At 40.6% G+C, this 25,366-nt stretch overlaps 1 protein-coding gene across 1 annotated transcript; it reads left to right on the top strand.

Annotated features, from left to right (window-relative positions):
- The first annotated feature begins 13,050 nt into the window (after nucleotides 1–13,050).
- On the top strand, nucleotides 13,051–24,801 carry NPY4R2 (neuropeptide Y receptor Y4-2). The gene is made up of 2 exons (XM_010714463.3): nucleotides 13,051–13,448; nucleotides 18,099–24,801. The coding sequence occupies exon 2, from the start codon at nucleotides 18,212–18,214 to the stop codon at nucleotides 19,343–19,345; it is 1,134 nt and encodes a 377-aa protein (XP_010712765.1). The 5' UTR covers nucleotides 13,051–13,448; nucleotides 18,099–18,211; the 3' UTR covers nucleotides 19,346–24,801.
- Nucleotides 24,802–25,366: the final 565 nt, after the last annotated feature.

Genomic DNA, 25,366 nt, shown 5'->3' on the forward strand with positions numbered 1-25,366 from the left:
TTTTTTTGGGGGGGGAGGAAGGGGGTGGGGGGGAGGGGGAGGGAAGGCGACCTAAAGAATGAACAGTCCAAAAAAACAAGGGAAAACAATTAAAAGCAGTTAAAAAAAAAAGTCCAAACATTCCCTTTCCTAAGACAATGTCTTTCACGATAACCATTTATACTGCTTGGCTCCCTAGAGCCTGTCCAACCTATGGGCTGCGAGAAGCACCAGCTACCCCACTTACCCACAGCACAACAGTCCCAGTTCTCAGCCATTCTGATTAACCCTAAAAGAATACGAGTTTCTAAATTGGCCAGTGCTGTGAGTTACATTAAAGAAAAATACAAGCCAGAAAATAAGAATACACATGTAACAGTAACCAAAGAGCAATGCACTCCAATTACATTTCTGAAGGCTATGGTATATTTTCCTCAGTAATTGCGAGACTTTCTGGGTCAGTATACCTGCTTCTGAAGCCTTGAATCAAATTCTTTAGCAGCCTGCATCCTTTGGGCAATGCTGCAGCCTGAATTCAATCAACTTAGAATTGTGGCCTACTTTTAATGGAAGCTAAACTTTGTGTTTATGGCTTCTTTAGAGAAGAGATCAAGTTCTGTGCAGTCTTCCCAAGATGGAGACCACTTTCCCCCTTCCTACTGTTTTTCTCCCATCTTCAGTTAGCTACTTTCCTGCATTACCACAGACTATTTTCTTTTTTTTTTTTTTTCCCCCAGTTTTTCTGAAGGCACTTACATTCTGCTACAGATCATGATCTGATCCCTGAAACAGAATTAAATCCGCTGAAATCCATTCGGCCCCCAGCTTCCCACCATGCTCTGAATCTTGCTGGTTGAGGCTCTGTCAGACAGAGCTGGAGCAGATGAAACGTCCCCTTATGTAACCTTGTACAGTCGCCCAGAGGCTGAGTGCATTGCAGCTCCTGAGTCATTTCAGATGAATGCTACCCAAGCACAAAGGACAGGAGAGGGAGTTCAAAAAACAAACCATTACCCTCTCCTGTATCTTGCAGACTTATAGAGAGGGCATATTCACAGAGCACAGCAAATCTTAAGAAAGCTATGCACACAAACTCCAGAAAAATTAGCCTTACTGGCATACTCATGAAATCCCAACCAATTTAACCACATCTCAAATGCACCCAGATGCCTTCCCCCATCATTTGCCGATTGTTGATAATACGGTGGATCTACACTGCTAGTCATGGGAAGAAAAAAAAAAAAAAAAAGAGATTTGTTTCAAGCCTAAACCAAAAAGTCTCCAGAGAGCTGCTCTCTTCTTGTCTGCTCTAAGTTCCAAAGTTCCAGCATGGAAACAGATGATGTGATGATGTTACCTATTGCATCTCATTTCAGAACGCCAGAAGCACAGCAGGGACTTGGCTGCCTTCTCTAGGAGGAGCCTCGCTGTGGGAGAATGACAAAACCCTCCAAACTGAGAAAGCAGAGGCACAGAGAAGAGCTCTGCTCTTCTTCGTTTAGCCAAGTGTTTTGTCATGACATTTCTCCTCTTAAATGCACACAGCTACTGTCCCCTACGAAGAACACATTCCCCAGCTCGGGCCCTTGTGCTTTAGATGATAGTACCACTAGCTCCACATAGCGGAGAGGAAACATTCATGTAAAAGTTCCCCATAATCCTTACATTAACAAGAGACTGCAGAACACTGGGAGCCTGGCACAAACCCAGGAAGGGACTATGTGCTCTCTTCCACCCCTTTCCCTCTGCACACCTAATGAAGCACTCCCACTAGCTCTGTTAGAAGTGAGGTGGAATTCTGGGGGGCCCCGATCCCTCCAATCACAGTATTTCTTTTCAAGACAAGACTTTTTAATACTAGTAAAATGTTCTTGCCCCAAAATGAAATGTAATGCTTATCTTACCAAATAGCACATTTTAAACCCAACACCAGAACACACATGCCATAATCTAAAGGAAGTTTTCCTATTAAAGAGCATTTATCATTTCAAAGTTACCTGGTTTTATATCCATTCATGTTTTGTTCCCATTAAGATTTTTGCCACAGTTTTTAAATTTAATTTGAACAATCTTTAACAAGGAATGCACATATTTTATTCAGGTTATACTTAGTGGAGAAGCTAGAGAGTTGCAGATCACTTTCTGCTTTGTACTATTTTTTAAATGTAGACATATTCAGTTTATGCTATTTCAACTTTTTCACTTTGCTCTTCATTAATGCATCTATTGGTATGCAGAAATATTTGTTTTGGCACCTTTTGAATGCCTCCAAGTTTCTGTTCAAATCTATTATATACTTATTTCTCAAAGCCATGCTGTGGTTTATTAAGGGTAAAATGATTGGCTTTATAATAGCAATTTATATGAAACTTAAGAACACACAAGTTATATGATCAATCTAAGACAGTCAGTAAGACTTATCCCCACTCTGAAATTCTACTTTGACACTGATTTTCTTTCAGCATATAACTCTCTGTAAGATTATGAGTCCTAACAGAAACATTTACAAGAGTAACACTTAGAATTTCAGTATCTGTTTTGACTGTGTGTTCAGTAACAGGGAACTCTTACACAATCTTGAGCAGGAAAGGGTTTGAAAGTTAGAATAATCAAAATCATATCAGAAAGGGAGTGGAAAACTAGTGCTACTTCACCTGGCGCTCACCAGCAGTCAGAAATTCTAACTAACTTCCCAGCAAGTGTCACAGGAAGTATCAAGAACTTAATACAGCAGATTGCTGTATCCCTCTTTCTCTGCTATGAAATCACTAGATGGCATCCTAGTTCTCTACAACAGTGCTCCTGTGCATGAAGGAAAGGCTAGTCAAGCAAAATCTGCAGAGAGCATGAAAACCTAAAGCCTGGTTCTTCTGGCTGGCAGATCTGAGCTTAATTTTCATTTGTTCCAGAGGAGTTTAAGAATGCAAGCAGCTTTTTAGAAGTATCTTTAATCTATTAGTACAGAGAAAAGCTTCTGCAGAGGTCATCAATAGGACTGAGTGCCCATCTTTGGACTTGGCCTGCCTGTTGTTGTCCCTTATACACAAGAAAGAAAGCTCAGTGATAACTCTACTCCACAGCTTTATTCAGGAATTAGATGCATTAGTATCTCTAATTTTTGACAGAGCAGAAACACACACACAAAAAACCCATGCAAAGACAAGAGTTTGTGATAAGACTGATCTCACGCTTTAAAGCCTGTGGTGGCAAAACTCCTTATATGCTTCTCATCAAAACCTGCATTTTTACCATACCTATTTCTGACTACATTGCCCCTTTTTTTCCCCACTGTAATTTTCTTGCCTTCTAGAGTAGAAAAAAGAAGATTCCAGAAAGTTTTTTTTTTTTGCCCTGTTGACAGATTTTTCGATAGTTCATGCCATGAACCACAGTCTATGTCAGATTTAGAAGTTTCTTCTGTGCATTGTGTTAGTGCAGCGTTCCTTAACTTGGAAGGTAACAAGCTCTGTTTGCTAAGCTCACCTCTGCTCAGGTCCTAAGGTTGTATTAGACCGCAACACTTAGCTACAAGCAGGACAAAACTCAGGGTGCAGGGCTACAGGCTGAAATTTCCAGCCAAACTCCTCAGAAGCATTAATTTCAGGAGACAGAGATACAACTGCTTGTCTAACAAGTAATCCTGGGCAATTCTTTCTCCAGAACCAGCAGCTGATAAGACCATGGGTATTGGCAAGAAGGAGCAAGTGACAGAACATTCATCCCATTTACAGTTTGGAATGCATTCATGCCATCAGCTGCTGCCACCATCCTCCCCAGCACAAGTTTTTGAGAGTTGCCAGTCAGGAAACAATTCTGCGGACTATCTGGGAACTACAGCATACTGACATACTGCAATTTAACTGCATTATTTTATTAATCAGACACATTTGCAAAGCCATGGATAGAAGTAGGATCCATAGACATGACCAGCATACCATCTGCAAGAGGAATAAAAAGGTTTAAATCAAGGCTAGATTACTGGAACTGCTACCAGAGTCCTGAGACTTTGTGACATCAGGTAGCTCTGGGGAGCTTGAGAAGGGCTAAATGTACAGTGGCTCAAAGAAGCCACTACCAAAGCAGAGATGCACTGGGCACAGTACAGCCAACAGTAGAAGATGAAACTGCTCTGGACTCAGATTCAAGGTTTGTGAAGGGTCAGTTCCTGAGGGCAACTGGAATCTTGGAAAAGGGAAGAGTTTAAGTCTCCGTCCACAAAGGTTTGTAGGTCTCAAGCCTAGTAGTGAAGGAGGAAACAAAGTAAATTTTTCCTCTCTTCAGGGAAGTGGTTACACTGCAGAAGAGTTTAAAGAGTCAGGCTTTCTGCAGGAGCAGCAGTTAGAAAACTCAATTTTTGCTTCAAAGAACACTTTGACTTAAAAAATGAACAATCATCCAGCAGACCGTGTCTAACCACAGGCTCCTGAAGACAGGTTAGGTTTTCAACACAGGCAAGTTTCACTTGAGTTACAGGAGTGGAGACCTGGCCTGCAGTCAGAGCCTCAGTGACCCAGGGGTGACATCAAGGCATCCTCCTGCTCTGAGGTGGGAAGAGCAGTCCAGCCTGGCCCCAGGCATCTCTAAGTTACTCAGAATCCTCCTAATTGGCAAAAGTATCTCCAGGCAGAACTGCCTCCCTGGTTTGGCAGTCACCACACTTGTCAAACCACTGCATTATTTAACCAGTTTAGCTTGGCAGCTTCACTGACAAGCAGCAAGATAAACAGGGAAAGGCAGGGCTGGATGTTCCTCTCATTGCTTCACAAACCTCAAGCTAAGGACACCCATATATTAACTGCTGCCATATCCCACTGCTAGTGAAAGACTTACAGGCTGTCTGGAGCCAGGCTGTGAGCTCTACTGGCACCACAGATCTCAAGGAATAAGGTACACAGGCAAGCAGCAAGTTGTGACAGAAAGGCAGTATTCCATGTCTCAGGAGGCACTCAGCCTCCTCACCTCTTACAGCCATCCACTGGGCAAGATTGACTTATCCTTCTCTGAAGAGAAGGGACCCCAAAGGACACACCCTACAGGGAAGTGTTCATTCAAACCCACACAACAGAGAACTCCCTTCTCCTTCACTACCTACTCGACCTGGAAAGCCTTACTAACTCCAGAGAAGACTCCTGAGCAGGTCAGCAATCATGGATAGAGAGACTCTCTTAGCCTCTGCTCTCCTACAGATCCCAAACGTAACTCAAAACCACAAACTTTCAAAAGCGCTTGGTTTCTTCATTCTCAAGTTTGCAATCTAAGTGACCTTACAGTGGCTTTTTTTCTTTTTTAAATTTAAAGGCAAAAAAAGAAATCACACAGAGCATACTTTAGCACACACCTGAGGTTAAGGACCCAGCACCACCAGGCAGCAATGGCTTCAACCACAGTGAGTTTGGCTACCTGAGAAACAGCAGTGATTTGGATAAATTCATTAATATAGTTTTTTTTTCTTTTTCTTATTTTCATGAAAGAAAAAATACAATAAGCTTATTGTTTTAGGAGAATCTAGAATGCACCTTGCCCTTCGAGAATGTTAACATTTCTTTGAAGCTATACTGATATTACAGGTACTGCATACTTCAACAGTCACTCATCAAGGAGTATGACAAGATTAAGAGTGACAGCAATGTCAGGCCAGGAATTCAAAAGCAATCACACATTTAAAGATTTAATAGCATAAGAGAAATAGAATTTTCACTTTATTTCCTCTTAATGCTAACACAGTCAACTTGAAGAAATCATTCCCTTCAGACAGGAGTTCATTCATTCGAGGATTACCACAGAGTATTTCCTTAAGGTACTTCATCAGACACAACAATTGTTTCCTAAAGCAGAACCACACACAGAATATGATCTACCAAAAGTCACAAGATTAATACAGAACTACAAGATTAAAAGCAAACTACAATGAAAGCTCTCAAGCTTCTCTCCAAGAACGAGAGCAAAAAACAAAACCAAACCAAAGATACTTACACAAATCAGCTCCTCTGTCACAACAGGCAGCAACCAGTTCCTCTGCACTTATCTCCTTTGCTCTGGACCCCTCCAGAGACAGCACTTGCTTTGCCACTGCACCTCCTATCCAAGAACTCCCTCCAGGGCAGTTTGGCTTCCTCCAACTATTTGTCAATCAGTAGAAGCTAATGAGTAATCAAGGTGAAAGAACCCCACCAGCAGAATTAATGCAACTCATTATTCTGGGAATCCTCTGGCAACTTTCAGAGCTTCTCATGCCTGTGCCCAAGTTCAGCAAAGCAGTGAATTCCTCCAGTTTCTGGCATGGCCATAGATGGTCTGGGGTCTGTGAGAGTTTTTCTGAATGGTTGTGAGATACAGCCTCACATAGTGTGTACTGCAATAGTGCAAAAACCCCAAATACCTGCAGTAAGATATCCTGATGATCTCCAAAACTGACACTGTAAGATCCCAACTGCCTTGGAGGCAGAGTATGTATGAGGTGAAAGAAAGTTGGAATTTTGCTTTCTTTGCCTTTTCTAATCCCTAATGTCACTACTATTTCTGTCAGGAAGACGTGAGCTACAAAAGCGCCCTGACTGTTGGCTTCACTTCTGAACTGAGACAATACACATGCAGCTCATCTCACTTTACTGACAAAAAGGTGCTGTCTGTTCATGGTGATCTGTGCGTGTCTTGTGGGCCGGGTTTGCATCAGCAACCTAGAGATACAAAACTCTTTGGCTAGTCCTTACAAGACATTAAATTTGGACAAAATAACATGTCACATATACATTGAAATTATAATAAATCAGTTTGAGAACAGTGGAGTCTCCACACTACTGCACTGTATGAATGACCTGTTCCAGACCTGAGGTGATGTCCTGGGAGCAGGTCAGGTGAACAATAGCACACCTCTGCCTTGCTGCTCACATGCCCTTTCCCCACTGCTCCTTGATGGCCTGCCAGGGCTGGATGTGCAGCTTTTCGGGGGTCACAGGCTTTCTCCAACACTGGTGCTGGTGCGGAGTGACTAATGTATCTGCTGGAGTTTCTTCAGATTTACACTGGCATAGTGAAGGTCAAGATGTACATCAGTGCACAAAACAAGCTTCTGCAAGACTTTTTGAGGTGACACCTTCTGATTGATGATAGGAACAGGTTAGAGTGTCCACTGGCTCCCAGGGTGCTCATGGTGACATCACCTCCCTTTGCCTTGACCATTGTTTCCACACTGTATATAAATACACAGCTGCCCCTCACTATGAAATGTGAGCAGCCCGTGCAAGTATGGTAAGTCAGCAGTTTATATGCTAGGTGTGTAGTGTGTGTATATACATGGACAGTATTTTTCAATCTGAGCTTGTTTATAATAATAGGATTTGTCCTTAATTCTATGCAAGTGTGTCAGTTTACTAGACCACTGAAAAAACACTTGGTTTAAAGGAAACTTCCTGCTTCTTTTCTAGAAATTCTTGCTGGTCTTCTGCTTGATCCTCTTCTCAAGGACTCTGTGCGATGCCCGCTGCTACTTTAGAACATCCAGCAAGTACGGTAAGAATGCCAAATACTGGACATTGCTGAAGTAGAGATTCGAAGTCTAATTTTTCTAGAAATGCTGGAATAGTATAATGCATTTTGTGTTGAAGATTGATCCAATCAGCGGGATGCTGGGCTATCGACCCACCTGAAGACATATCCAGGCAGACAGGCAGATGCTATTCCATGACATAGGCACACCTTCAGGGTTAATGTATAGCTGAAGCCATTTCCCACATGGCAGAACACATGAACTACCTAACTTGAGTAGGGTACCTAACACTAAAATCAAAGCTAAGGCTGCAAGACTGATGTTGTTGAAACTTTATAAAAGTTGAGAGAGAAGAGGGGAGGGAGAAATTATAGTCTAGATCTGTATGCTGAGTATAAGAAAAGGCAGAAATATCCTACCATAGCCATCAGCTGAAGTATTTCTGTAGATCTATCACAAGAACAGAGGAGTATTTCTCTAGCACGTGGTTGCTACCACTTTATGGTGATATTTTGTACTCTCCCATCCACTTCAGGAGCAAAGATGTGGTATCTGCTCTGCAAAGCACTGGGTCAGATTCTCTGCTGATGTGATTCAGAGTAAATCAGAGTTTTGATTGCCAACCCATGAACAGAAGACTGTGATTTATGTCTATTAATACATGTCCGTATTGGTTTACTGACTATTGCTTTCTGTTGTGTGCATGTAGGGTGCATTTCAAACAGAAACCTCTACGTTTTTGGTGCAGTGTGGAAGACTGAAGATTGTTACCAATGCAAGTGTAAGATGAATGCGATGGTTTGCTGCAGCTTGTAAGTTCCCACAAATTATTGCTTGCTTATTAAGGAACTGGTTGATATGTTCAGACTTAAAGAGTGCTGGTGAAAGCCTGAGCTTGAATATCATATTCCCTCGAGCAAAATTCCTTTTCCTATATCCCAGTTAGCTCTAATCATGACTAAGTAGAATTACCTGATAACCACATAGACTTATTTGGAAAGAAACAAAGTGAAAGACAGCAAAGTTCTTACAGAGGACACAGTTCTTCCTCATCACAGACTGGCTTAGGTTGGAAGGGATCTTAATGATTATCAAGCTCCAACCCCTTCTGGTGACAGCTCCTTAGTGTTGATATTAATGGAGTCAGTGAGCCAAGCCAATCCACAATGTAGCTTGCTACAGGATGGCTATAGCTGAGTAAGCATCCTTATCTCTGTCCAGGTCTTGGCTTCTGATTCGTCTCCTTGCCTTTCTCAATAACAGGGTTTCAGTCCCCAAGAACTATGACAGAGTGAACTGTGTTGGTCTCTTCCACAAGAAAAGCTGCTCCATCCGAGTTGTGAAGAAGACTAATCCTGACATAAGCTGCAAAGTCTACAATGGGGTTGGTTAAGGCTGTTTGATGTGTTTGTCCTCTTTCTTCTGCACATCCTCTGGAAGTTAGATATATTCTACATCTCTTACTTAGAGAAAATAAGCAAAGCAGCATGGTTTCATGAGGAATGGGTTCACCTCACGTCTTTCACAGCTCTAGTTGTGCCATCTGTCTTATTTATGACACTAGATGGTTTGTCTTATTATATACACATTTGTAACAAATCTTTACCACAGATAATTTTGTGACTTTTTTCTGTTAGGACCCAGGGTTAAATAAATTTTCACATATATCAAATGGTTTATTTTTCTTCTAAGCACTCATTGAATAGTCTTGTTCAAAACAGAAGAATTCATGGTGTCTGTAAAAACATGGTAGTAAAGCTAAATATTGATTTTGAAATAATCTAGCAATTAGAGTAATAGTTATTACACAAAGCTGCCAGACAAACGGATTCATTATGCTGTTACACTCATTGACATTTCTCCCAAGGACACATGGACTCGGAGAACAGGATGGAACAAATCAGAAAAAAGCCCTTTGAAAGCCTCTTCCACCTTAGTGTCTCCTGTAGGTCAATCCATTAGCGCAGATATACAAGGAAAAATATTTTTCAGGAGATAACTAGTATCTTACAAAACCAGCCAGCTCATGCCTTAGAATCCAACCTATTGCAAAGAAATGCCATATAAATAGCTCTGTAGCTTTTCATACTGGGGTAGAATTTCCTGCAATAATCTTGTTTGGATCAAAGTCCAGTGACAAACAACCCTGTGAAAGCTGTTTGTATAGAAAACCTAGACTATAAAGCATGTTTAGAGAGTAGGCTTCAGGCACAACTCTGTGCCTGGTACAAAGTTCATGAGAGTGGTTTATATGAAAAATATCCTATAAAACATGTTTAGGCAATATAAATAGCAATTATAATAAAAGTGCTGTACAACACGGAAAGCCTGTATAAATTGTTTAGTGAGTTCAGTTTATTTAAGAGTAACACATAGATGTTTTCTTCATGTTCTTTTTTCTACCTTGCTGAAGTATATTACAAGGGCATATTTCAGCTGATGGAAACCCAATATCTTCTGAATATCTGTTGAGGAAAAACACAGTCATACAACCTATTTTCAAGGGCAGTGCTGGGAGTGTGCAAGTAGAAAAGCTGCACATAATAAGGAACACTGCTTACTAAATTTTAGAAGAAAACTCATTCATGGTTCCAGGTACTTCCAGAAAGTCATTAGGGTGATTTGAGAATGTAAGTAAAATGAGAAATGCAATCGTAGATCCTTAAATCTGTGTCCCTCAGGATTAGCTAGACCTGCTTGGTAGTAACTCATTCAGACAATACCTCGCAGCCCCTTCTTGGGAGGCTTAGCATATGCATGGACTATGTGCTGCTCTCTGGTACGTTTTCTTCACAATAGATTTGTCATTAAGTACCTCATACTGTTTAAGAGTGCCAGAAAGATCAGGACTTCAAATGCTGAACCACAGTTTGATTTACTGAATGTATTGTAGGCGAACTGGTCTCCCAGATACCAAGCTCAGAGGAGAGAGAGACAGAGCTCCATGCCTCCATCAATGAGGACAAATGTGGCTGGAAGGGACCCTCAGGGCATGCAAGGTGCAGTCATAGTCCCAGTGCTGTGACATCCTGCTCACTCCCAGGGAAGTGCTAACTGTACCCAGTGAATGTTTCTTGGCAGGAGCCTTGCTATTACCATAACCTCTTTCAGAAAAGAGGTCTCTAACCATTACAAAGAGCGCTGTTTCCCATGCAACCTCCTAGAAACACGTTGTCTTCGGATAGTCCAGTGTTACATAAAAGTACAGTTGAGGAAAGAGGCCAGATCTCAAGTGCCTTGCTGTATCAGGGGCACATGCTGTGGGCAGCAACGGGAGCACATACGCTTATCACTAAGGTGGGAGGACAGGCTCACACCATGCCAGCCACAGTTCTACTCCTTTCCCTATCAACAGCAAACAAGGGCTGGTTCGTTGGTTGCTAGACTATGTAAACCTATTGACATGAACGGGAACAGCCAGCCTAACTAACAGAGGACTTAAAATAGCTGAGACTACTGAACTCCAGGCTGCTTTCCAGCAGTAAGTATTTTGCATATGAAGGAATTTCCACCCTTGGAACCCTCATACAAACCCTTCTTGTGCATTTTCCAAAAGCCTGAGCAGATCAGGATCCCCACCGTCTCTCCGCAAGTAACAATTCAGTAGTCCCTATTGAACAGTGCAATTAAACATGTCCACATTCAAACCAGCCAGCTCAGCTACCAGCATCCCTTTCAGCAAGGCACTGAATCAAGCAAGAAGACTCACTTGGATGAGGAGAGAGGCATCTGCATCTTTGTCTTGCTGCAGCTGCTCTTACCCCGTGCTGCTCCAGCGTTCTCCTGCAGTGCTGTAGTTGGGACAGCTGGGCTTGGCAGCCCCAGCATCACCATGTCCTGCTTCAGCAGCTACTGCATGTTTCCAGGTTCAGACACAAGTGCTGCTCCCACGTCAACTTGTTAATAGTGAGCATCTGGGCTGCGTGTGGAAAAACTGCATGAAACAGGACTCTAACACAACCCCATCCACCTCACCAAATATGGCCAGAATCTTGATACAGCAATTCATCCCAAAAATCTGTCAAGAAGACAGATCTCAATAATGTAGCCAAGTAGTCGTGGTCAGGTCATTTTCTGCTCCCTGGGCTGCAGAATCCTGAGCAGTCTTTCAGGACCAGTGCTGCAGCTTTTCTCTGTTGACCATAAGAGGAAAGCAGATGCTAATTTGATGGTTGCAGGCTATTCCCAAAGGTATGAGTTGAGAGAATAAACGTGACACAGTGTAACTTTAACTGTTTGGGAGGTGTGGAGAGACAGTTGGCTAAGCACTGTTGCAGGCTGAGGGAGACAGGACCAACAGCTCCATAAATCAAAACATTCTCCAGAAAAAGCTCTGTCTACTTCTTAGCAGCTTCTCTCCCCTTCTTTGATGCTTGGAACAGCAGAACTAATAAACATATGATAAACAAATTAAGGAAAAAACAGAAGTGAGCCGGCCAGATAAATCATTCCAGCTTCTCTGGCTCCAGAAGGATGTGAAGCCTCTACTGCCCAAGGAGCTAGAAAGAAGATCTGGGTCTGACTGGGTGCTGCCTGCCCAGCTGGCTGCACACTGCCTTCCTCACATATGGAGATGCTTGTGGCAAGAAGGGAGATGCTGCTACAAACCAGCTGGTAAATAATTCTCCTGAAAAGGAGGCTGGGAAAAATAGTAAGAAACAAAGCAGACATGCACTGAAGAAAGGAGCAGCAAATAAGGACCATTCTCCAGCTTAAAGCATTCAGCACATTTCAATTTTAAAGTCTCTCAGCATCACAAAGCACAAGAAATGCCAATACAAGCTAGAAATACCTTACATATTTCTACTTCTGCATTATTCCTTTAGCAATGAAAGATGTCATGCAAGGGCTTAAAGTAGATTGACACATCTCCTCTAATAGCTGGTACCAGAAAAAAAAAAATGAAAGAAAGAATACAGTACAAATAAATGACAATTTTCACAGTTAGTTTAGTTGATAAGAGCTTGTCATTATTTTTGATATTGAAATGCTTGATTTCTGTCAGCATACTACATGCCTACAAATGTAACTACATATTTGCTACAGCTACTTATCACACCTTGAGAAAAACACCAGAAGAGCAGCAGCCACAGGACCAGTAATTGGCTGGCTTCAGCTTAAAGCACATTTTAAGTAAAGTTGAAAATTACATTATCCTACTATAGCCCTTGGAAATAAAATATTGCCTCAATGTTCTGTCAACGCAAGAGAAAAATTTGCAGCTCTGATTTCTGCCGTGGGTTTTCACAAGAAAGAAACAAGCTAACAAACAAACAATCCAAGGAAAGCTGGTAGTGGTGCAATCTCTCTTCTCTATTTCCAAATCCTGCAGTGCTCTTACACTTCTGAGTTGTTTGCTTGAGTTACAGTGCACCTCTCCCCTTCCACAAGCTGGGTGTTTAGAGATTGAAGCCTGCATCCTCCTAAAATAAAACTTCAATTCTAGACTATAGTGAACTGCAAATAAAAATGAGAAAACCAATACTGACAATGTTAAAAAAAAAAAAAAAAAAAAGTAAAATCCTCTTTGGAGCCTGCAGAAATCTTTCCTCAGGAAGGAGAAGAGAATGGGGCTCTGTTCCTGTACTTCAGCTCTCTGCTTTAGCAATTCCACTCATATACATGTTAAGAGTGTAGCATGAATGGTGTTGTGCTTCAATCACTTCATAGCTCTTTCCTGAAGCTGCTCTCTATCTCATGTATCTGTAGAATTTTTGCACTTATGAAACAGCAGAGGGAGCCAGAAGTTCAAAGTCAGAGCACAGGGATGAAGCGGGATTCATTGGCTAAACTGAAGAGGAGAAAGGAGGGAGGGGGGTAAAAGGGAGAGAATTGCCACCCAAATTACCTACAGGAGCTGCGAGCAGAACATCTCTTCTGGATTGCTGAAACACAGATGGTCTTTCTTTGCTGCTGTAACAGCTCTCCCTTCTTCCAAGACAGAAACTGCAGCAACAGCGGTCGTTTCCTCCATCAGAGAGAGGTAAGAATTTTCTGAAGTATTTATTTCAGATTTATTAAATCTTAGATCTCTCTAGTAAAGGTATCTCTTTTGATTGTCAACATTTGTTCAGCTTCAGTTGCTGATAGATGATGATATCATTATTAATTCCTTTATGTTCTGATCTCCCTCTGCTTTGGATGATGTTTCCTGGTCAGAAACCAGTCAGCTCAGTGAGGATTCAGCTGAAACTTTAACCTAGGACATGAGGCAAGAACTGTATATCTGAAATGTATAGGGCAGTTGTTGAGTAGTTACTACATTCACACAAACAAGTTTTAGAAGAACATGAAAATATGGATTCAGAACAGTTCTGACATGACTTTTCATTCAGCAAACTATTATGGTAACAGGAAATAATGAAACACATTCAATTAGCATTTACATGTTAAAATTAGGTCACTGGAGCTGATGGGGATGTAGTTTAAATTCAAGATAAGCCATGGAATGAAAGGCTCTGCCCAGGTTGGATTCCTGAAAGCAAAGAATTCTTATGAATTCTTACGAAACTGTTGTGGATGTCTTGGTGGTTTTAAAACCATACAGAAACAAGGACGGAAAGTGAAGTGAGCCTGATCCAAAGTCCACGAAGATCAATGAGCTCTGAATCCAATCACAACGCAAGGAAAAACAGTAATAAATACTTTGCTCTGTTTGTATACTTTTAAAGCTCTTTCCCTAACTGTTGCTAGAGAGAGCCTTGTCTCCTCCCCTAGATCTGAACAGCACCAAGCACTATTCTCAATTAGATTTTAATACTACCACAATAAACATTAACACAATTATTAATAGTAATAATTTAGCAAGAAGGTTTATAAAAGCAAGAGGCGCCATAATAAATACTTAACTTTATCATTCAGTGTAGATTAAGGCTGTGCAAACAATTGATTTGTCACTGCCGGACTGATACGGATTTGAGCTCTCAGAGGATGGGTGCACCAAACCATCACTTTCCACTACTCAGTGACAGTTTTTGACAGATGCACCCAGCCTTGCTCACTTCTGTGGGTATTTAAACCAGCTCTCAATGTTATAGACTTGTAACATATTAATTCACATGTCTCATACCCCAGATTTTAGAAAAACTTAACATTAGCTCCTTCGGTGACCTAAGGTAGCCCCTCCCAATACTTTTGGAATAGAATTTAGCTAAGAGGAAGAGTATAAAGAACGTTCACCATTAAATCTCACTGTATCAAATGCTTTATGGATTTTGTATAGCTGTGAGATTTCTGTGCATACTCAGTGACATGTTTCAGAGTTCTGTTAAATGTTTCCAATACTTATTTGTTTCTAGTTTAAAAAAGACAGCCCATAGCTGCTTTACTCCAGATAATTGTCATAGCTCTAAATCAGTAATACAGCCATTTGGCTGTAAGAGTTGTTTCTCTCATGAAGACTTATGGACTGGAAGCAGCAAACAGGGCTTGAGCTACCAATTAAGTTCTGAGCCAGACAAGTAATTGTGTCTGAGTACCAAATGATGAAGCCAAGAACTGCAAACGTTTTTTCCCTTCTACTTATGTCTAATGTAGGAAGTAACCCACACTGCCCATCATAGCTATACAGAGACTGACTCAAATGCAGAGAAGAGCTGGTGCTGATCAGCTTTGTAAGAACAATCTGCTCTTTCCTAGGTAGCTGACAGAGCACAATGTCACCGGAATTCCCTTTCCCTCAAAGAATTTTTTCTGGCACATATAGGATAAGGCAGTCAAGCTGATTATAGTTGCTTTTCAATTTTTTCTTTGGGATATCTTGAGTGATTTTTCTTAGTTTAGAAAAGACCATGTTGTTCAGCGAAGCAAAACCTTCAGACCTCAGCTGCTCTATTTCCTTGCTTCCAAAAGAACAATGAATGTATATAAAGGAAACAAATGAAGAATTTAACAAAGATTAAGTCTGAAAGTTCCCTATTGTATTCTTCTGTATCTAGTAGAGTTGCTGCAGACTTTTGTGTCACCCACTTTTTAGAAATACCATCTCACATTGCATCAACTGAAGAAGACCTTGCTTTTGGAGCATGTTGATTTTCATAGCTGACCTCTTTCCTGAAGTTCATTGATGATTCTGAGCTGATATATCCTTTCCTCTTTAAAAACAAGGAACAGCAATTCAACTCTTTCTCCCAACTTCCTCCCCATACTGATTTAGGAAGCTTATTGCTCCTGCAAGCCAACCAAGTATTACTTCACTTTCTGAAGACAAAAGCTGTTGCCTTTGCCCACAGTTTGTTTGTTTGTTTGGTTGGTTGGTTTTTGTTTTCTTTATGTATTTTACTGAGTAATCAACATGCTTTTAATACAGTGAGGGGAGCCAGAACTCTTTTCCACCTGCACTGATGATTCAGTTTGTTAGTCAACATTTAATTCAACTGTCTAAACAGAGTGAGCCCATATTGATTATTATTGCTTTGTAACTTAGACCAAACTGAATAGCATTAAATACCTTGAGATGACAGGACTTGGCAGTGACTGACCCTAAGAATCTGTCATCTAGGGGTACTATAACAGGATACGTAGATATTAGGTCACTGCAATACTCACTGTTCTACTTTTCTAGAAATGTTTTTTACAAGCTAGACATTGGAATAAGATATACAGAGAGCTGCACACAAGTGATTTAGCCTCTGACTTTCCAAAGAAATCAGGTCCAACAAGGAGTTTCACATCTACTTAGTGCACCAAAGCTTTCCCTGAGACACTCATATCTCACTTCCCTGCCTCGTTCCCTAGCCTGTGATATGAAGGTGATAATTATTATAAACCTGTGGCATCATCATGAGAACACGACTGGGAAGTGCTTGCCAGTCATCTTGTGAGAAACACTGCAGAATGCAACGCATTGAAAGAGATGCCTAACCCAACAAAATGCAGAGCCTTCAGAGGCACGGCAGTACCATCTGCAACAAATACAGTCACACTCTCCCTTTGGTGTTCCTCTTGGGAGCATGCCCCTTAAATCTCTGGGATCTGGCTTATTTATACTTTTACCTTGATAAATGAATTTGCTCAGCAGTTACTGCTACTCCAACAGTGAGTCTCACCATACCACTTAGTGTATGCATTATTATCTTGACCACTAGTTTTTCTGAAGCTCTGAGAAATTTATCACATCTTCACAGATTTGAGTAGCATTTTATTGCAGAGGAAGGGCTTGTGTATTGGGTAAATTGTATAAATCCCTCTGTATTTATTTACTTCTCAAGTCAGAAGTCTTCATACAGCCTGTATCTGCCTTTGATTGGAGAAGAGCTCCCAGCAGGGTCAGATTTTTTTCTTTGATTTCTGGATGTAGATTTGGGTTCCAGAGTAAGGATGATAGAGAAGGCTCTACTATATCAAGGGGTATTCACTTACATCAGTGGGCCCCGATGGCCAGCTGGAGGAAAGGAGCTGGTAACAAAAAAGAAAGGGGATATCACCCCCCATGCAGAGTGGAAAAGGAACCCAGGAACGTGCCAGGTAATTACAGCAGCCGCCCAGGTGTCTTCTGGTAGAGCCCAGGCACTCCTGTGGTGTAGATTTCCAAAAGCATGCAGCCTCAATTAACTCTGAGGTCTTGGTTTCCTGAGATCCCGATGAAAATCACAGCTCAGGAGCTGGAGCCATGGCTGAGCAGCAGATCCATATGCCTGTGCGGAAACAGAACACCCGGTGAACAGCACATACCGTTAGAACATTTGAACCTTCTTGGTTAATAAGAGTGAAGTTCTGCTGAAGGAGGAATCTGGTCACACGGAATTAAGAAGGGTTGTCAAATACAGCTATTCAGAAAGCCAAAATTGAGAGGCTGGAATATATTCCTGATAAGTCCTGTGATGGCCACACTGGCCATCCAGAGGGAGATATCAGTGCCTCATGGGCAATGGGGTTCATCCAGAAAGGGGAAGTAGGGAACTTGGACTGCAGTTCCCATGACCTATTGCAGCTGTGTAGAAATGGAAAAATGTTGAAGTGATTTTGAATTATTTCAGATGCTTTCAAAATTGTCCCATGTTATCCCTCCTGAGGATACGAGGCTGAATTTTTGCATGGTGATACCGTCTCAAGCAAATGCATGTTCTGGCTGCAAATAAAATTTCAGTTCACAGAGTAACTTGTGTTAAAATATTTTGGAGTTAGCTTTGTGTATTAATATATTTTAATGTTTTCATTGATGTTTTACTTGAGTGAAGGAACATGCCCCCCAAAAAGTGCTTTTCACACAGCTGTGGATCAGAGTCTTGCAAATGCCCTGCCCACAGCAGGGACTCGGAGCTTGATCCTTAAGGTCCCTTCCAACTTAAGCCATGTTATGATTCTATGAAATACAAGATCATACATGATTTTTACCCCGGGTGTGTTTTGATCCAGCTTTCTACTGAATCAGTGGCATTCAAGGTACTGCTCTAAGTTGATATTAAATACTGGGGATAACTTCACGCATGGCAAAGCCATATTTCAGTAGATTTGTACAGATTTCCATACTACAGTCTAGCAAACCATTCCATTTCACAATCTGATTAGCCATATAAAAAGGAGCTGAAGATATACAGAATTATTGCTTGCTTCTCTTACTTTCCCCCACTGCACTTTTGACTCTTGTAACTCCTGTAACATAACTAAGTAATCTTTTTCCTTTCCTTTGCAGACCAACCCAGACCTCCTGCAGTGAAATAGAACAGATAACTTTTTAGGCCAGCTCCAGAAGACTCAGTCTGTGTTTGGTTATCACCTTTTTGAACAAAAAGTTTGGGGCCCAGGATGAATAGGACAAGGGCAGTTAATGACGCTTTTCCTTTCCTGAATAGTAAGAACTTGAGCTCAAATCGAAGTTTCCCCTCACATCTTTCTAATCAGTGCAGGAATGTCACTGACCTTACTGTTTTTTTGGCCACCTCTTACAGTTTGGAGACTGTTCTAGGCATTGTTGGAAACATCTGCCTGATTGCTGTTATAGCCAGGCAGAAGGAAAAGACCAACGTCACCAACATCCTGATTTCCAACCTAATAATTTCAGACTTGTTTATGTGTCTTGTCTGCCTTCCTTTCACCGTTGTTTACACCATGATGGACTATTGGATATTTGGGGAGGTCATGTGCAAAATGACGTCTTTCACACAGTGCACATCTGTGACAGTATCAATTCTTTCCCTTGTCCTTATTGCTCTGGAAAGACACCAGCTGATCATAAACCCAACTGGTTGGAGGCCAAGCATCTCCCAAGCCTATCTAGGAATTGGAGTCATTTGGACTTTAGCATGTCTCATGTCTCTTCCGTTTTTGACCACATCCATCTTGTCTAATGATTTGTATGAACAGCTCTCACACATCATGAATTTTTCCTACGACAAGGCCATATGCATTGACTCATGGCCTTCTGAGCAACACAGGCTTATCTACACCACTACTCTACTTCTTCTGCAATACTGCATCCCACTGTTCTTCATTATACTTTGCTACCTGCGTATCTACTTACGCCTACAGAAGAGAAAGGACATGTTTGAGAAGAGTGAATACAGTAACCGAGCAGTTCAGTTAAGAAGGATAAATATATTATTAGCATCCATGGTAGCTGCTTTTGCTGTTTGCTGGTTACCACTGCATGTTTTCAACACCATTGTAGATTGGAATTACAAGATCATTTCACCTTGCCACCACAATCTGATCTTCTCATTGTGCCACTTAGTAGCCATGGCTTCTACCTGTGTCAACCCTGTCATCTATGGTTTCCTTAATAGCAACTTCAAAAGAGAAGTGAAGTCATTGATTCTGAGCTGTCAGCATAATTCGGTAACTGCATCAATGGAAGAATATGATCATTTACCTTTATCTACTATGCAGACAGAAGTCTCCAAGGGCTCACTGTCATTGAATTGCAGACATAATTCTATCTAGCCAGCAGAAAGCATTTCAGAGGTTGTACTGACATCACACAGCAGTCATACCTGCAGGTATAAAAGCAACTGGTGATGGTAAAGCTGGAATGCAAACAGGAGCCCACTGCCTGATTTTTGTAAGAACAAGCAAAGAAAGTCAGTAAAAGCATTCAGTAGCTCCTGGGGTGTGCAAGATGTTTGTGTCTTTGAAGAGGGGCAGACTGGTGTACAAACAGCTGCTCTGCCAGCTTAATAGATAAGCTGTGGTGCACCTAGACTGACACTGGGTCTATCAGCTAAGTTCACATCTCCAGTACAGCTAAGGTAGAACCTCACGCATCCAATGTCACCACTGCAGGCTGCCAAAGCTGCATTCGCAAAGGCTTCATTTTTCAGTATTAAGACTTTTTATGCACTGATGACACACCAGGGGAACAGAGACATGTAAATATATGTTTTTTTGTGCTTTCCTAACTGACAAACCGTTAGCATTCAGCAGATCCAGTTTGCATCAAACAGCTGGAGGTCAGTCTGGAACTTTTCCCTCTCGTCACACAGGCTTGGAAATTGCCATTGCCCACAGAAGTTGGAGCAAAGAACAAGAAAGATTGAATTTACTGACAGAGGAGCAGTGGGAAATGAAAACGTTACTTTGTGGATTAAGCTCTTGGAACACATTCACATGATGCAGAACGCTACTTTCAAGCAAATGAAAAACAGTTGCAGATCTGCATGGAAATGAATCTGGTTGGTTTTGCAATTCCTGCTGCTGGCAGTTACAGAGCTCTGCAATGTTGGAAGTGGACATCACAAAGGCAAAAGGTGACTGTGTTACTGGAGCTGTTTCATGCTTTGGTAGCAAGATTTCACTTCTGCTTCAGCAGCAAAATACTCATTAGCTCCTTGGTGCTCTAATTGCATCTAATTCAGAAAGTCTGAACATGCATGAAAAGCTGTTCAAAGAAGCCTTGTCTTGTCAGAGTGTGTACAATCCTAAAGAAATAAATACACACATGCAGACCATTTCCTACTAACATAAAAGTGGATATCAGACATCAGTTCCACTCACTGGCAGTAACAACAAAGATAGAGCTGAATAAGAGTACATAACTGGAATCCAGGTCAGGTGGAAACACAAACCTTAAAGCCAAGCTACATGTAAATTAGTAGTATAGTGAGGAGATGTTACTCAGTGACTGCTGAGGAAATAAAGAAAGTTCATACTGAGGAAAAAAAAGAAAAGTTCACAGTAAAGAATTTTGTAAAAACAAAAACAAAAACAAAAACCATTGAGTTTATTCAAAATGAAGTAGATTAATAATAAAGAAATACAGAACTGTATTCTGTCCTGTGTTTTTAAACTAACCTTAGCAGTAGGCTGACTATATGGCCAAATTAGGTTATTTCTATCTTGAATTATGTTATCACTTATCACAGGTCATTACTTTTTGTAGTTAAAGGGTTCGCACAGAGTTGAAGCTATCTAATGTACAGTTACGCAGGAAATCTTCCTTTAACTTGATGTTAGAAAGATTATCAGTCTTGACAGGCAATGGGAATTTGGGACTGAGCATCTGAAAGCAAGAGCAAGCTCTTAAGCTATAGGGTAACAAGAGCCATTAAGAATGAATTCACAGCTGCAGATGGCAAAAAATGGAAGTTAAATCTTATCCATGTGCTGGGGCATAGAAATCGCTGGCAAAGCTTCAGGTTTGGACCTTCAATTCTTGCATGTAGAATCTTAAGGCAGAAGGTGTTCTGACATAGCCACACTTCTTACTCTGGGCAGAACATGTGTATATCAGCTGGAGAGTTCATGTGATTTCCTTTTGCATCTTCCTCAATTACTTGGCAAGAAATTTTTTCTTCTTTCATGTGGCCTTCTGCTGCATCTTTTGTTTTTCTTTAACTCACCTCTTGCTTTTCTTCGTTGTTTGTATGCAATGTCATTTCTAGACTGGATATTAAGCCCATTAGAAGAAATGCAGAACAAGAGGATTCATTTTATCTTACCCTGAATTAGAAGTTTTCTAGTTTTCTGTTGTAGCTGAGAGCAGAGATTATACAACCTTGCAACGCTGAGTAGTAAAAATAAATTAATGTCTCATAAACAACTTCACTCTTACCAGAACTGTGTTCTATTATTTGAGTGCATGAATACCAGTTAAGGTTTGGAGTGTTTTTATATTCAGGGTTATTCATCTAATCAGTTGAGTAATTCTACCTGTTCTATGTGCTTGTTACAATTTCAGCATCTAACTAATGTATGTCAAACTATAGTAAGAATATCCTGCTAAACATGAACGTAGAAGGCTATGATTTATAGTCTTACACAGTTTTTCAAGCATCACTCTCTTAAATGGAAACAGCTATCTTAAGAGTTTTTCCTTTCAGAAGTGTGCATCTTTGCTGTAAGATCTAAATCAGAATGTTTTTGTAGAGAAGTATGAGCAGGGTCTGACTCCTTTTTGAACTGCAACTCACACTGCCACTTGTACCCAATGCAAAGCAAACCAACCCAATTTTACAATAACCCATACTGATGTGAGCAGGAATGTGGCTCCCTCTAGTGAAGACAGGAAGTGTCAAATCTGGAATCAAGTACTGTTTATCACTAATGGACTTGGTGCTGGATAGATACTAACTCCCACTAAACTCTGCTTAAAGATACTCCAGGTAACAAAAACTGTAGAGTAAATCCAGAAAATGAATCTAAGTTTCAAAGGGCTGACAATGTGCTATATGTAAGTTCTATCTTTGATTATACACTAGGCATTATGCTCTCATAATAGCCAGAACACAAACAGTACTTTTATCATCGCTCCTTCATTTTGCAGGGACGGAAGGGTGTAGCTGTGCACAAAAGCAGTAGAAAGTAGTATGCTATTCATTGTTGTGAACAGCTCTAGCAACTGTTCCCTGTTCCCATTGAAGGCAAAAGCACAAGGCTGGATGTAATTATGTCTGCATGGATGTTGAAAGCCATTTCATTTGTTACTTTAAGGCTTTCATGCAACCAAAGGGAAAAATCTGTCTCTTTAGTCCTAGCAAAAGGTAATAGGACAAAAAGAAAAAACAACCTTATATATTTTACCCATCTGTAAATGTGATCTTGGTTAGCTATTTAAGAAGGATCAACCAATTTTGTGTTCATTGTACTACAGCAATGCTTTTAAGTACACTCTTTGAAAAGCCTTGCTACTGAATTACAAAGGTAATTCGGGAGAAACATGCTTAAGTAACAAATCATCAGTTCATGAAATTTTAAGATTTTATCATAACATTTATTTTTTATAAGAAGGCTTTTAATGATCCTGCACCTGTGATGTGCTTCAAAAAGATTGTAAGATTTTCAAAGCAGGAAAACAACTTGTTACTGTTATATAAGCAGCGCATTCTGAGGAACCCAGTAATAACAAATAAAATTCTATGGCCTCTGTTACTTTGTCTCTGCTTTTATAAAATGGCATTGTACTAATCACAGTATTAAGTACATAAGATTTAGTTCTCAAATAGCATTTATGAAAAGAAAACAGAAGTTGCAACACATAAGTGTCATTGATATGTGAAGGATTAAAACCTTGATGCATTATTCCCAGGGACAGACAGTAGTATAGCACAGCCAACTAAGGAGGAGAGGACAGGTATCAAAAATTCACCACAGGACACCTGAATATTCTGATGCCAGGATGCAGCTCACTTTTACAGACTTGGCAGGAGACTGGGCCCTACACAATATACTGTCCCGAACTGTAGTCATAAACACAACCAGAAGCAACCAAAATTGCCAAAAGCCTACGGTAAGTTAAGACATCACATCCTGAGGACCCAAGAAGAAGCTCTTGATTCTTTTATATTGACCTGTGTGTCTCCTTGCATTTCCCGACATTTCTTTCATAGGCAGTTCTCTTCAGGATTTCTAATGGCCAGATTTTCAGAGGATATTGAACATAAATATCAGCATTGTTGCTTATTACCACTGCTTATTATCCACATAGCTTTTATAACTTTCCCTCACTATCTCAGTTTGCTTAACAAAGCCATTTCTTTGAACTCAGGAAGTCATAAGCAGAATACAGCTGAGATTTATACTTCTGTGTAATACCTTTTCCTGCCAGACAATGCTAATTAGGCCTTAGTCTGAATTTCCAATCTTATACTATTCTTATCTTTCCAATAACCGCTCAATAAACTTGAAGTCCAGTAGCAGCATGGAGACTGTATTATAGAAACCCAGGATGAAACTGAATGCTGGTGGGTTGATTGTTGTTTTTCAGAAATTAAAAACTTATATATTTAGTCATGGTACACAGAAAATACAGCACTGCATAGTTTTTTCTTTTTTAATTAACTGGCAAAATATGGTGGCTTATGCTAGACACAGTGACATCAACATAATAATACATTTTTACTGTAGGATAACACAGATGCAAGTACAGCTTAATTTTACTAGACTCAAGACATCCCTGGTAGAAAGATAGCTTTTATCAGTTGCAAGCTATGATAACATGCAGAACATGAAACTTGCACTTTACCCATAAACATGAAGCTTTGTTTTGTCCCTAAGGCTCCAGCTAAAAATCTCTGCTCTCTGAATGCAATAATTGTAGCTCATGAATTACTGTGCCCTCTGCCCAGACTGTAGGAATACAAAGCCTCCCTGTCAACAGCTAGTGGACAAACACTGCTTCATCATTCATCATATTACCTTGATTACATTTTATTCCAGAATGACTGCAAGCAGAATGCACTTATCCCATGCTATGCCCTTGGTGAGATAACTGCCACTGATTAATCTGCTTGATAGGTTACTTAATGACTATAAATAATTCCATGTACTAACTATTTATTTCATTTAAAGGCAGACAGTAGAAGAAGTACTGATGCCCTAAAGACCAATTTCTGAAAAACAGAGAGACAGCTGAAAAATACCAGAAAGTTCTGGTATCCTCTGCATTTCTGTTAAATTCACAGCAAATACAGTCAAATGGGGAACTTTCTTAAAAACAACAGCAAAGGCATCAACTGGTTGAGGAGCATAATGTGCATGTGCCCTTTGCCCTGTACTTTTGGGAAGACTGATGGAATTCAAAGACAACAGAAGCTGGCCAGCACTTTTAAAGCTGACAAGGTCATCCAACCATACCATTTCCTCATGCATTCAGCATGAATCTAACTCCATCCATCAGAACTACAGCTAAACTGTTGCAGACAGTGAAGAGTCCTTTCAGAACAACCCACATTTCCACCAGCCATGTCAGAAGTCCCACACAGCACAATGTACATAGGCATGCACAACTTCACACCAAGTGAGCTCATCATCACCAGCAGACCAGTCGGGGTTATTAATCCTGCTGGCCTCTAATACAGTTGCTTTCCCTCAGGAATACTCTGTGAAATACAGATGTTAACAGCATGACTTTATTCCCCGTGCATTGCAAAAGCAGGTTTCACAGCAGTGCAGTTGCATTCTCTGAGTTGTTCACATTTAGGCAAAGACTGCTAAGGAGCACCTTACCATTGCTGGGAAGGAAGAAGGTACCCATCTGGCTGAAACAAGGGGAAATACTCTATCCGCACTCAGAGCAACAGGCAACATATTTGCTAACAACATATCTTGATTCAACTCAATTCTCTGTACTGCAAAAATCAATGTTTTATGGTCCAAAATTGCAAATGCTAAGCTGTAAGTGATAACAATAGGCAGCTTTATGGTTGAAACTATTTCCACCAATCAGTTTTCCACAAACCACAAATAGTTCAAACAATAACATGCAGAGCATTCCAGGATTCATATATATAATTACCATACCATTTCCCAGGATCAGGGGTACGGTATATTATATATTTTTTAAAATAATCCATAAAAGCATCCACATCCAAGACTGTAGAGCACACATGAAAGCAGAATTGTGACTAGTCTGTAGTTGAATACTATGATTTTGTGCAGCACAGAACAGCAAATAAGCTTCTCCTATGTATAGTAAGAAGAAACGTGTCTTTACTTCAACTATCTTGCCCATGGCAGGGAAGATGGAAC

The sequence above is a fragment of the Meleagris gallopavo genome, chromosome 8, assembly GCF_000146605.3.
Source record: "Meleagris gallopavo isolate NT-WF06-2002-E0010 breed Aviagen turkey brand Nicholas breeding stock chromosome 8, Turkey_5.1, whole genome shotgun sequence".
In the NCBI taxonomy this organism is placed as follows: Eukaryota; Metazoa; Chordata; class Aves; order Galliformes; family Phasianidae; genus Meleagris; species Meleagris gallopavo.

Excerpts from the sequence above, each read along its gene's own strand:
- NPY4R2 (XM_010714463.3), top strand. The coding sequence starts at position 18,212 with ATGAATAGGACAAGGGCAGTTAATGACGCTTTTCCTTTCCTGAATAGT.